Below are 14,529 nucleotides of genomic sequence, written 5' to 3'. Positions count from 1 at the left end.
GGCTAAAATTCGACAATGAAGACAGGCTATCCAAAACATTACATTCTTAAAACACATTTGCAATATTTATATCATATCTGGCATACGTAGGGACTCAATCACAATTAGAATCAAGTTCAAGTAACACACCAGTAGGTGAAGATGTAGTTGCGCTGGTGCATTGAACTCCTGCATCTTCACCGTGACCACAGTTGTGATTGTTTGGACCGTTACTAGGACAAGCAAAGAGATCTGTTTCAGTTCCGTCACATTCAACATTGTCAAGAATGATGCTTCCACTACCTTCTCCAAAGGCAGCATAACTAAGAGCAATCCCTGAATCACCCAGACCAAGGATTTGACAAACTACTGTAGCATCAGTTTCATCCCACAAATCATCACATACAGTTCCCCACTCTCCACCGTAATAGACTTCCACTCGGCCTTCTGTCTCTGATAAGCCATCAACAAGACGGATTGATCCTAGTTCAAAGAAGCAAATATAAGTATACGTGAAATTCTCTCCTTTAAATTGATGCATTATATCTTCAATTTAATAAGGGGTGTCAGATTACACATCTTTGCCTATGACACAGAATGCTATCTCTTGTAACAATGCCTCGTCTCAAGGAGTGCAGAGAGGTGACTTTCTCCAAATAATTCTACAAAAGGCGCAGTCCAACCACGTAAATAATTTGTAATGCTATTTCATCTTAATGCAGAAAGACCTAGATTGAAACCTGCCAACTAGTTAAAGGTTACACACATAATAATAAGTTTGATATAGTGATGACAATAATTATAATGATAATATGGTCCATTCATAATTACAATGAGCATCTACTACAAAGAACATATACTCTACCGACTTTGATACTTGGTTTCATATGATTTACCCCTGCTGTAGCTGATGAAATATTCAATGAATAAATCCTACCAGATACCCATTCATCTCACCTTTTCCAGGTGCAGCACAAAGTGAGTTAATTACTTGCTGGAGGAAAGCATGCAATGGTTCGGATTCGAACCCACGTCCCTTTCATCCAAAAACGAGAATCGTAACCGTAAGACCACTACGCCCCTGTTATGGCTATTTCCTGTGGGATTCACCTAAAGTGTATCTCTGATCTCATGAACAAAACTCACCAGAAGGTGCGTTGCTGCATGAAACTCCTGCATCCTCATAGTGACCACAGTTGTGATTGAATTCTCCATTATTAGGACAATCAAATATATTAGACTCTGTTCCGTCACATTGAACATCATCAAGAATGATGCTTCCACTACCTTCTCCAAAGTGGGCACTAGAATAAGCAGTACCAATATCACCAAGACCAAGGAACTGACAAACAACTGTAGCATCAGTGTCATCCCAGTAATCATCACATACAGTTCCCCATTCACCGTTGTATTGGACTTCCACTCGGCCTTCAGTCTCTGATGAGCCATCCACAAGACGGATTGATCCTAGTTCAAAGAAGTAAAGAAATAATCAGACATACACTTCTCTCTTTTAAATGGATGCATTATATATTCTCTGGTCTAATATTGGGCTTCAGATTACACAACTTTGCCCATGACATGAATCTTCTCTCTGGTAACAATGCCTTGTCTCAAGGAGTGCAGAGAGGTGACTTTCTCCAAATAATTCTTCAAAAGACGCAGTCCAACCACGTAAATAATTTGTAATGCTATTTCATCTTTAATGCAGAAAGATCTAGATTGAAACCTGTCAACTAGTTAAAGGTTACACACATAATTATAAGTTTGATATAGTGATGACAATAATTATAATAATGATAATATGGTCCATTAATGATTACAAAGAGCATCTACTACAAAGAACATATACTCTACTGAGTTTGATACTTGGTTTCATATGAATTACCCTTCCTGTATCTGATGAATTATTAAAGGAATAAATCCTACCAGATAACCATTCATCTCACCTTTTCCAGGTGCAGCACAAAGTGAGTTAATTTCTTGCTGGAGGAAAGCATGCAATGGTTCGGATTCGAACCCACGTCCCTCTCATTGAAAGACGAGAATCGTAACCATAAGACTACTATGCCCCTGTTATGGCCATTTCCTGTGGGATTCACCTAAACTGTATGTTTGATCTCATGAACAAAACTCACCAGAAGGTGCGGTGCTGCATGAAACTCCTGCATCCTCATAGTGACCACAGTTGTGATTGAATTCTCCATTATTAGGACAATCAAAGATACTAGACTCTGTTCCGTCACACTGAACATCATCAAGAATGATGCTTCCACTACCTTCTCCAAAGTGTGCACCAGAATAAGCAGTACCAATATAACCAAGACCAAGGAACTGACAAACAACTGTAGCATCAGTGTCATCCCAGTAATCATCACATACAGTTCCCCATTCACCGTTGTATTGGACTTCCACGCGGCCTTCAGTCTCTGATGAGCCATCAACAAGACGGATTGATCCTAGTTCAAAGAAGTAAAGATATAATCAGACATAAACCTCTCTCCTTTAATTTGACGCATAAAATACATGTATGGGGTTTCAAGACTACACAATTTTGCCCATGACACAGTATCTTGTCTCCCATAACACTATGCCTCGTCCCGAGGAATGCAGCGAGGTCACTTTCTCCAAATAATTCTGCAGACGCAGTCCATACGCATAAATAATTTGTAATAGCACTCTTTTTCATAATACAGAGAGACTGGGATTTAAACCTGCCAGCTACTTTAAGGTAACAGCCATATAAGGAATGATTATAACTTTTAAACCATTTCTTGTGGGATTCACCTTAATCACATAAGGTCTCATAAAAGTTAGAATTTTAAACTTCTAGTATCTAACAAAACTCACCAGAAGGTGCATTGCTGCATGAAACTCCTGCATCCTCATAGTGACCGCAGTTGTGAATGTTTGGTCCATTATTAGGACAAGCAAAGAGATCTGTTTCACCCCCATCACACTCAACATTGTCAAGAATGATGCTTCCACTACCTTCTCCAAAGTAGGCACCAGAATAAGCAGTCCCTGAATCACCCAGACCAAGGATCTGACACACCACTGTAGCGTCAGTGTCTTCCCAGAAATCATCACATACAGTTCCCCACTCTCCACCGTAATAGACTTCCACTCGGCCTTCAGTATCTGATGAGCCACCCACAAGACGGATCAATCCTAGTCCAAAGAAGCAAAAATATAATAAGACATGAACTTCTCTCTTTTAAATTGATGCATTATAGGGCAAGCTGCCCCCCCTGGCGGATTTCACCGGGAAAATTAAAAAAAACGGGAAAAAGAGAAAAGGGAGGGAGAAAGAACGAGAAAGGGGAAGGAAAGGGGATAAGGAAAGAAAGAAAAAGGAAAGGGAAAAGAGAAATGAAAACGAAGATTTTTTTTATATGGAAAAGGAAGAAAAGCGGAAAAAGGAGCGAAATAAGAACATTTAAGAGCAAATCATTCCGAAATAGGCCTATTCAATGATGGGAAATAAATCAAAAGATAACAAAATGCCAACAATAGCGGGAAACAAAGGTAGAATGGAATTAGCCAAAAGCTTAATTGGAAAACAAAGAAAAGAAAACTTAAAGGTCAATTCCACCCCAGAAAATTTTTAATTTGAATGAATTGACAAAAAATAAAACAAGCATTATGCTGAAAATTTCATCAAAATCGGATATAAAATAAGAAAGTTATAACATTTTAAACTTTCGTTTATTTTTCACAAAACAGTGATATGCACAACTCATTGACATGCAAATGAGACAGTCGATGATGTCCCTTACTCAATTTTTCTTTCGTTTGTCATAGTTTGAATTATATATTTCATTTTTTTACAGATTTGATAATAAGGACCAACTTGATTGAACCATGTAGTATTAAACAATGCTAATTCCACATGTTCTGGGCGGAATTAATCGTCTTTTCACAGGACAACAGGGAGAAAATTTGAATATTTCATATAATAAAATACAAAATAAATAGTGAGTGAGTGATGTCATCAGTCCCCGCATTTGCATATCGACAAGATGTGAATTATAACTGTTTTGTGAAATTAAGCTAAACTTTAAAATGTCATAACTCCCTTATTTTACATCCGATTTCGATGAAACTTTCAGTGTTATGTTTGTTGGATTTTTCTTTTTTTATTTGAATCAACTTTACATTAGGGTGGACTTGTCCTTTAATAACATGACTGGGCTGCCGATCGAAGATTGAGTGGGAAGAAAGATGGACAGCTTACAACATTGTGCTATAAGCTTGCTAAATTTTATGCAAATAATTAAGCTACCTGGGGGGCGTTTCATGAAAGGACTTGTCGGACGTTTTATCCGACAAGTCCCATTTTATCCGACAGTTACCATAGGAACAGTGCCTCTCAGCCAATCAAAATCATGGAAAGATGACAGATCTGACAACTTGTCGGATGAAAATATTGATGAAACGCTCCCCAGGCCTTTGCCCCAGACCCCACGCAATAGGGGATCTTCATCTATAACCTTCGAATGGTTCTATAACGCCCCCCTCCCCCCTGTAGGGACCCTTCCTACATTACGCTTTACGTTCTATCACTCGCGTACAGGCTCGCAAGGGGGGGGGGGTCTTGGTTCCACACCCAAGAAGAAATATAATAAATCATAGGAGACAACGTATAATGAAATGAATGGAAACAATGAAATGTGTTATTTGCTGAATATAATGGAAAAGTCTATCACATAATTAGAATTTAATTTCAAAAGACATTTTTTTTCCAGCTCGCTTTGCTCGCTGGCGACTTTTTACAAATTTTCTCATATTGCTATGTTTTGCCCCCTCAAAATATTTGGTTTATTACGCAACTGGGTTGAATAAATGCGTTGTGTAAAAGCTATATTTTGTTTATATACCCGCGATTTGATTAGAAATAGCGGCAATCTGCGAGGTTTAAATGGCTTTGATATCACCGCAAAGCACTGCCGTATAGTATGGAAGGGTTGGGCCATGGCCCCAAAAGTTCTACAACCAAGAACAAAAGAAAAAGTAGGAAAGAAAAGCAAAGGAAAAGTGTAGGATATGATATTATTTACTGAATATAATGTGAAAAATATCTCAAAGTTAGATTCTCATGAAAAGGTGATTTTTTTCTCTCCTGCTTCGCTCGCTCGGGACTTAACCCTAACTCTCGGGGGGGGGGGATGATTCAACCCCCCCTGAGATCTCGGCCGCCGATCGCGCGAGCGCCGCAAAAAAAAATTTACACACTGGTAGTGTGCGATGTAATCTACAAGGCTGTATGGTAAAATTTTCCAAAATAATGAGATTTTATTTTTTATGAATTAATTATGCTAATTTATTCATCATTCTATAAATCAATTTACAAATCATACCTTTTTGCTCTAATTCACTAATAAAGCTCCTAGAATTCTAATTTTTGGTAAAGATTTTCTTTGTAGCATTCTTAACAATCGCAACTGAGAAAAAAACTTCAGTTTGGAAATAAATTTCTTATGTATTTTTTTGTTTTTATGAATTTCTTATGTCTTTCTTTGTTTTTTTTTCTCCAGATTTATTGCACAACCTTTTTAAAGCATAATTATGCTTAAATCAATTGATTTCAGTTGTTTAAAGTAAAAATAATCATATGTTTATGAATAAGATGAGAAATCTCAATTTGCATTGACTTTGTACACCAAATCACGTTTTGGAACAATTTTTGGTCTGACATGCACTTAGGAAATGTTGCATAATTTTGGAACCGCGTACCCGGGCGTCGTAAATTTGGTCTCAAAAGATGCGCGAGACTTAAAAGCATAAACTCTGCGAGTGGTAAGGTCACAAAATTTCGCGCGGCGGAATGATCGCAGAAAAAGCAGCTTTTTAGCACATGCGCCATACTGCGCCCCTCGTTTTTTGTTTGTTTCTTTTTTACTCTTCACGCTACTGCCTGCAAAGTATACAGTGGCGTACAGACCAGAAAAAAGGAATGGAATGAGAGAAAAGTGAAATATATTATTCTCTGGATATCATGTCAAAATTAATCACAAAATTTGATTAAAAAAAATGTCAAAAATTTTGCTTGCTTGCTTCGCTCGCAACTTTTATTCTTAAAGATAAATTCTGCCCGATGCGCAATGTGGCCCTCTCAAAATCGTCGCCTCATTACACCATTACGCCTGTTCATACCATGATATGACCGGGAAATTTTTGGCTCTTGCTCCCCCCCCCCCGGCCACCGGCCCCTGTTACACCACTGTGCATTTCATGTACACTTCACATTACTCAGGGTAGGCTGACATTTCACAATGTATACAGGCTATCCAAAACTTTACATCTAAAAAAAAACTTTCAATGTTAATATATATCCGGCATACTTAGGGGCTCAATCTCAACTAGATATTTTGGAATAAAGTTAAAGAGACTCACCACTAGATGAAGATGTAGTTGTGCTGGTGCATTCTACTCCTGCATCTTCACCGTGCACACAGTTGTGATTGTATGGGCCGTTACTGTGACAGGCAAAGAGATCTGTTTCAGTTCCGTCACACTCAACATCGTCAAGAATGATGCTTCCACTACCTTCTCCAAAGGCAGCATAACTACGGGCAACCCCGAAATCACCCAGACCAAGGATTTGACACACAGAGGCGTCGATCCTGGGGGGCAGGGGGGGCGATCGCCCCACCAATGAAAATATTGGGGGGGCAAACATATCATTTTGCCCCCCCAATAATTCCGGATATGGCAAAAAAAAAAGATTGTAATGTTCAGCAAGCGAGAATGAGATACACAACTCGTTCTTTATTTAAAATCGTGCTCAAAATGCCTGCTTTTCTGATTGGAATATAAAAATGTTCAGCTCGCGCTTCGCGCTCGCATCATTTCTGAAGCAAAAACCCATACTTCTCATGATTAAATAGGTGAATGTAAATGTCCCGTTTTCACTTTAAAGAGTCAAAAGAACTGCTTCGATTTGCATTCATCTTTTCTTGGATATATATCTTGTTCTTTATCGAAAACGTCCAATAAACTGTCATTTTTTTTCAGATCGAAAAATCAAAATTTTCAGCTGGCGCTTCGCGCTCGCATCTATTCTTCTTTTAGATACCAATCTTCATCATTGGTACCAAAAATGCTTAGAATATCAGGCTTTCAGGTTAGAATATAAAGAAATTTTAGCTCACTCTCAGCACTCGTACTATCTGTGTAATGAGATATGTATCCTCCTCATGAGCTACTCCCTGTACAAACAGTTCTAAACAGGCACGCCTTTCCTGCCAGTATAGAAAAAAAATCAGCTCGCGCTTCGCGCTCGCATTAATTTGTTGGTGAGATACGTGTCTGTGTCTCATGAGTCATATATATATATATATATATATATATATATGTGACTCATGTGTGTGTGTGTGTGTGTGCGTGCGTGTGTATATGTGGGTGTCTTGTACGATCCAGCGCCTTTGGAACGTTAATGATTTTGCCCCCCCAATCTGAAAAATGGATCGACGCCCCTGTTGACACACTACTGTAGCATCAGTATCATCCCATAAATCATCACAAACAGTTCCCCACTCTCCACCGTAATAGACTTCCACTCGGCCTTCGGTCTCTGATAAGCCACCAACAAGACGGATTGATCCTAGTTCAAAAAAGCAAAAATATAACCAGACATAAACTTCTCTCCTTCAAATTGATGCACTATACAGTGCGTATAAAAAACAAGTGGAATGCCTCTGGCCGTCTCACCTGCATCACGCAGTTCAATATAGCAGCAGTGCTGACTTTGAATACTAATCTAACTCGCACAAGATGTTCAGTGATACATGGTTACTCTTATGTCCACTTTTTATGAACTAGACCAATAAACTTACAGAGATATGATGGTTATTCAACAGATACACCAAATTCGGCCAAAGTTCATTGACCTTTGACCTTGGTCATGTGACCTGAAACGCGCACAGGATGTTCAGTTATACTTGATTACTCTAATGTCCAAGTTTAACGAACTAGACCAATAAACTTTCAAAGTTATGATGGTAATTCAACAGATACCCCCGATTCGGCCAAAGTTCATTGACCCTAAATGACCTTTGACCTTGATCATGTGACCTGAAACTCAAACAGGATGTTCAGTGATACTTGATTAGACTTATGTACAAGTTTCATGAATCAGATCCATAAACTTTCAAAGTTATGATGGTAATTAAACAGATACACCCAATTCGGCCAAAGTTCATTGACCTTTGACCTTGGTCATGTGACCTGAAACGCGCACAGGATGTTCAGTGATACTTGATTACTCTAATGTCCAAGTTTAACGAACTAGACCAATAAACTTCAAAGTTATGATGGTAATTCAACAGATACCCCCGATTCGGCCAAAGTTCATTGACCCTAAATGACCTTTGACCTTAATCATGAGACCTGAAACTTGCACAAAATTTTCAGTGATGCTTGATTACTATTATGTCCAAGTTTCATGAATCAGATCCATAAACTTTCAAAGTCATGATGGGAATTCAACAGATATCCCCAATTCGGCCAAAGTTCATTGACCCTAAATGACCTTTGACCTTGGTCATGTGACGTGAAACTCATGCAGGATGTTTAGTGATACTTGATTAACCTTATGTCCAAGTTTCATGAACTAGGTCCATATATTTTCTAAGTTATGATGACATTTCAAAAACTTAACATCAGGTTAAGATTTCGATGTTGAATCCTCCAACATGGTCTAAGTTCATTGACCCTAAATGACCCTTAACCTTGATCATGTGACATGAAACTCTAATAGGATGTTCAGTAATACTTGATTAACCTTATGGCCAAGTTTTATTAACTAGGTCTATATACTTTCTAAGTTATGACGTCATTTCAAAAACTTAACCTCAGGTTAAGATTTGATATTGACGCCGCCGTCGGAAAAGCGGCGCCTATAGTCTCACTTTGCTTCGCAGGTGAGACAAAAAACGGGACAGATTTGAAGTCTATAAAATTTTTGTTTCAAATTATGATGTCTATATTTTGGTGCTAATAGGTGCTCTAAGGTCTTATCTTTGAAATGCAATTAAAAAAAAATGAATTTTGTCCATGCTTGAGCAAACACGGGACGTTTTGTTTGGGGGTTCAAAAAGAGGCTTGCGCCAGAATTGCAGAATATGAGTAATATGATGATCAGACTTCTTGCTAATCAGGAGAGTTCCTCTGGACCTTTTCATTATTTGTGCCACAATTTTCGAATTATGCTGTCAAATTTTATTTACAAATTTATTTATTTACTTATTTTTTCATTTAAACTCTTACCTTTTAATTTTCCTTCATAAGTAACTGAGAAAAGATTTTTTTTTGTCAACCCAAGCAAGAAGATTTGCATTATTAATTGGAAAAAACTTGTGATTATTCAAATCCTTTTATTATATGAAACAAATTTTGTTATGTACCTTTAAAAGACATGAATCTATTTTTCAAGGGGTCATTGATTCTTTGACCATGTTAAATTGCTTGACAGGAAACACAGGAAGGGATTCATGTCTTTCAATGACAATAGTGTATTGAGTCAATTTTGAAGGAGGTAGATATGGCAGATCGGGTAAAATGTATTAAAAAGTTGTGAGCGAGCGAAGTGAGCATGCAAATATTCCCACTTTTTTATTATAATATCAAATTTTGTGATAGATTTTGACATAATATTCAGAAAATCATATCATATTTTGCTTTCTACCTTTCCTTTTCCTGTCCACTTTTTTCTTGTTATGATTTTTTTTATTGAGGGGGGGGGGGCATCCCGAGCCCCCGCCCATCTGTGTGGCACTGTTCAAAAGGGACCATAACCTTTTTAGCACACAATGAAAGGATTTGAAAAAAAATCTACTCTCATACTTCGGTTGAAAGTCGTTTTAGCTTGAAGAAGGAATATTCAAAGCTAACAGAGAGCATATTAAAAAGAAACAAATAACATAACAATTTAAGTAAATAAATAGATCTGAAAATGAATTTTGACCGCATGATTTGAAAATTATGGCAAAGATAATGAAAAGGATAAGAGGTAGTCTGCTAATAAGCAAGAAGTCCGATCATCATATTTATAATTTTATGCCATTTTGGCGCAAGCCTCCTTTTTAACCCCAGACAAAAACATTCCGTGTTCGCTCAAGCATGAACGAAATGATTTTTTTAATAGCATTTGAAAGATAAGACCTTAGCGCCAAAGTAGAGGAATTAAACACATCAGATAAGTTTGCGTAAAGTCATTCATCATTTATTGGAACCAAGGCTGAACATAGCCGACTATAAAATTACATATATTGGCGTGATCCATTTTTCTTTTTTCCTTTTACTGATCGATATAAATCAATATTCCTGAACTGACAAAAACATGCATAGTAGCAAGAACCTTAATTATACCAAAGGTATCCTACTTTCAATCTTAAGTAATAATTACCATTACTATTACTATTGTGTACAATCATAAATGGTACACAACTCCAACTTTAAACCTCGAGCGAAAAGCAAAACTAAAACAATAAACTTCATAACACAATCCAAAACATCACAATTGACATTTCTAAAATTCTGTTAAAGGCGATTGAGTTAAGGCCTTGGAGGACTTTGATTCCATACAATACAGAGGGTTTTTTACACCGCTATCCTTGCACCTTTTCACTAACAAGTTACATATCTCTTTATACACCCTATGTGTGACAATCCAAGAAATACATGTACTAAAAATTACCTTCGAATGAAACTTGCCAAGCATAGAATGTTAACCATAAGTATACTTTAGGCTACACGTTTTATGCAATTTACGAAATACATGTTAAACAAAATCTCTCTGACTAAACCTGTTCAAGCATGTAGTATACTAATGATAAACATAAACATACGTATGTATCATATGAAACTTATTCTATGAAGCAATTGCGCAGCTTGTCTCATTTTCTGTTTATATACCTTCATCAATATTAGTTTAACATAAACTAAATAAAAACGGTAATGCAGCATGTTAATTTTTCTCTGTGCATATAGTCATCAATAATAAAACAAACTCAAAAGGGCAATCACATAGTATGCTAACTTTTCTCTGCGCAAATAACAGTCATCAAAAGTATTCAAATTTTAAACACAAATTAAAGGCATGGCTCCTTTACCAAACAACAACATACAATGATCTTGCAACAGCCTTATATTGTATACATTTAACTTTTTGTAATTCTTTCTGCCATACTAACTCCTTTATCTTTAATTTTCTGGACACATGCAAGCTGTATGAAAATACTAAACGTTGTGACTATTCAAAATACAAAACCTCTCTGTAAACATGTAAGCTATATGAAAATACCAAACATTTTGACTCAAAATGACATTCCTTAAAAACCATTGCCACTATTCTCTAAACACATCAAAGAAATGTACCAAGCAATAAAAAAAAAATGTTATTGGCATCCCCGTAAAAGGGAATACAAATATCATTGAAAAGCAATAGCAAAAACACGTTTACAAAATATTATCCATATACCGTTTATAAATAAAACAATTCGAAGGAAAATGCATAAAGTATTGGTCCTAAGTGCACGAATAATAAAATGCTGAAAAACCGAGCTTCAAACTAAGCTTCAATAGAAATATCCAAATAATATCATATAAAACTCAATAAGTTATTCTAAAAAAAAGCAAGACTATTGAAACATCATATATAAGGCAACATGTAAGTGTCAAAAGCAACATGAGTTGATATGATTTGCAATCACAAATAGTTTCAATAACCTGATTGGCATAAAAAATGCAGTATTACATAATGATAAACAACAGGCAATGATAAAAAAAATTCACATTCGTCATAAACATCAACAATCATCGGAACATATTACAAAACCAAGATCATGCAGATACCAGTCTAATGTCCTTTATTGTCTTATAAGTATATCAAATCCATGCAAATAAAAAAAACATAATGGGAACATTACATAGACAGCAATCGAAAAATTAAGAAAAAAAGGGGGGGGGGCACGCACAAAAAAATATCAAGTGTATCACAAGTCATGTTAAATGCTGACAGAAAGAGTAGAAAAACAAATCATTCGAAGCAAAAGGTGTACAAATGATATGAGAAAAGAGTTATGAGTTCAAATAAGCGAAGTCAAGAAATAGTCCTATGAGCTCAGCAGAAGACTCACAAAGATTGAGGATGACTGGCTAGTTTACACTGCAAAAATGGGACACTGGGGTGGGCTGTAAGGGAACGGAGGGGCTGGAGGAGGTGCGTGGAGGTAAACAGTCTGTTGTTGGAGCGGAGCTAAGTCAGGACCTTGTACATTGGAATGCAAGGGAGGCATCATCTCGTCAGGTTGCATCACGTAAGGTGCCAAATATGTCTAAGTAGGTACGACGACTCTGTGGGAATGACTGTCCATAGACGCGTCAGGATGGAGCAATGACACATTAGCCAGCAGACGGCTCGGGAAACAATTCCAGGTCTTCAGTGGGATGCAAGAGATGATTGGGATCGCCAGACCGCTGTAGCACTCATCCGGTGGGCGACCATGGGGCGCATGGACATCGGGGCAACTGACAGGGGCGTCATCCAAAGTAGATTGAAGGTCAACGACCGGTGCAGAGACTAACGCATCACTGCTACTGCTGACAGGATGTAGTGTCCTCGAAAGCATAAGACGGGAGTTATCACTGCCATCAGTGGAGAGGATGTAGGATAAGTCAGCACTGGTCGTTGTTGCAGGGGCATCAGGAGGGCGACTGGGAGGAGCTAGGGCCCTCTCTCTAGGGACGTGAAGGAGAGTCACTTGGGAAGGACTGGTGGCCATATCCAAGGGCATGTCATGAGCAGGACATTTCATTTCATCTGTTGGGAGTAGTCTGAGGGTCTTTACCGTGTGAACTGAGTCCAAGTTTCTGGGGTGGGCCAACTGATGAAGTCACTGGAACTAGCAGTTCATCACTCGGGACTGGATGAAACCCAGGTACGATAGACTCTGGAACAACATCCTGCAACGGATGTGACTGAGGAACTGGTCCATCTTGATGAGAACATATAATAATAATAATAATATAGAGTATTTCTAAAGCGCCAAATCCACATTGATTATGTGCTCAAGGCGCTGAAATATACTTGGTATATATCATTATTACCCCGGCTGTAGCTGAGCGGCCATATAGGCGCTAAAGCATTCAAGGAATAATTCCTACCGGGTACCCATTCACCTCACCTGGGTTGAGTGCAGCACAATGTGGATTAATTTCTTGCCGAAGGAAATTACGCCATGGCTGGGATTCGAACCCACGACCCTCTGTTTCAAAGTCCGAAGACTACTCCACTGGGCCACAACGCTCCATATGGGCCTATGTACCGTGGCAATGACTGCATGAACATCGAGACGACCGTCAATGCTAGAGGCTTGATCAGATGTGAGACTGACGTCTGTGGATACATGTGCGCATTCGATGCCGACGCGACAGGCACGATGGGACTGCAAGTCGTCCTTACTACAAGATTCACTGTGCAACTCATCGTTGCAGTCATTTTCATCCTCATCTATCTCTGATGAGCCACAACCCGGATTGGTGAGAAAGTCACCCGGAAAGTCAACACGATCAACAAGATCATTCACTGACGAGTCAGCACTCGTCAATCTAGGCTTAGAATGGGGGACACTTATTGGTCCAGCTGGGAATCCACAACCATGGAGATACTCTGTAATGTCAAATATCTCATCTGACTTCGATGAGCAATCAACAACATCAATGCCTGGAATATTCGCTATGCCATTGGTGGACACAGTGACAAATGTCACGTTGCGGTTAGATGAACCAAGGAGGTCTTCATTGACTTGATCAGATTCAATCAGAAAATCACAAAGGCTTGCGCAACTCTCTTCAGCAAGTTGACCAACTCTGCGCTCGCACACGCCTGTCTCATAGTCATAGTACTGCACATTCTCATTGTACATTATGAAACCATTTTCTGATTCACCTGTAGTACCAAGCTCACATACATCTGGGTCACATTCACTTTCTTTATTAACAGACATATCTGCATCTGTCTCATATTCACAATCTTTGTCAATCCCATCATCACTGACGTTACAATCGTCACTAAAACCAAAATGAATGCATATCATAGACCAAATTTGAGCAAGAGATGTCGAAGAATTGATGATTTGGCCTCGCGAAATGACAGGGCAATAAATCGAGATCTGGCCAAGCATACATTCCAACAATATTGCTTTTTGCGCAGCAGATTTCCGATTTGGTAAGTCAACAGGATCATCATGAAAACCTCGAAAAGGCTTCAACTTTGACTCCTATGCCATGAACAATCACGAACAAGAAAAGATGTAAATTTAGAATAGGTCTGAAGAAAATGGAGCAGGGACTGCCTCCATAAAACGAAGGATTCATATGTCTCATCCTTCATCAAGCACCTATGTGCGGGCGCTTCCGCGGACTGCGCCATCGTAATTATGTATACGTGGGGCTATCCAAAGTGCTTACCGTGTACTGAAACAATTAATCGGAAGTGATGAACAGCCAGACAATCGCAAATATCACTACAACCACTGTATCTGATCG

General features: G+C 38.4%; 1 protein-coding gene across 1 annotated transcript in view; it reads right to left on the bottom strand.

Moving 5' to 3' along the window:
• LOC121408414 (deleted in malignant brain tumors 1 protein-like) overlaps positions 1-14,529 on the bottom strand; it is a 65,094-nt gene that overhangs the window by 9,147 nt on the left and 41,418 nt on the right. Inside the window, exon 27 of the mRNA XM_041599891.1 lies at positions 130-462. Within this exon, the coding sequence (XP_041455825.1) occupies positions 130-462 (333 nt within the window). The remainder of the gene's footprint in view (positions 1-129; positions 463-14,529) is intronic.

Source organism: Lytechinus variegatus, chromosome 2, assembly GCF_018143015.1.
Source record: "Lytechinus variegatus isolate NC3 chromosome 2, Lvar_3.0, whole genome shotgun sequence".
Classification (NCBI taxonomy): domain Eukaryota; kingdom Metazoa; phylum Echinodermata; class Echinoidea; order Temnopleuroida; family Toxopneustidae; genus Lytechinus; species Lytechinus variegatus.
The sequence above is the reverse complement of the archived record's forward strand: the minus strand, read 5'-3'. Positions and strand labels throughout refer to the sequence as shown.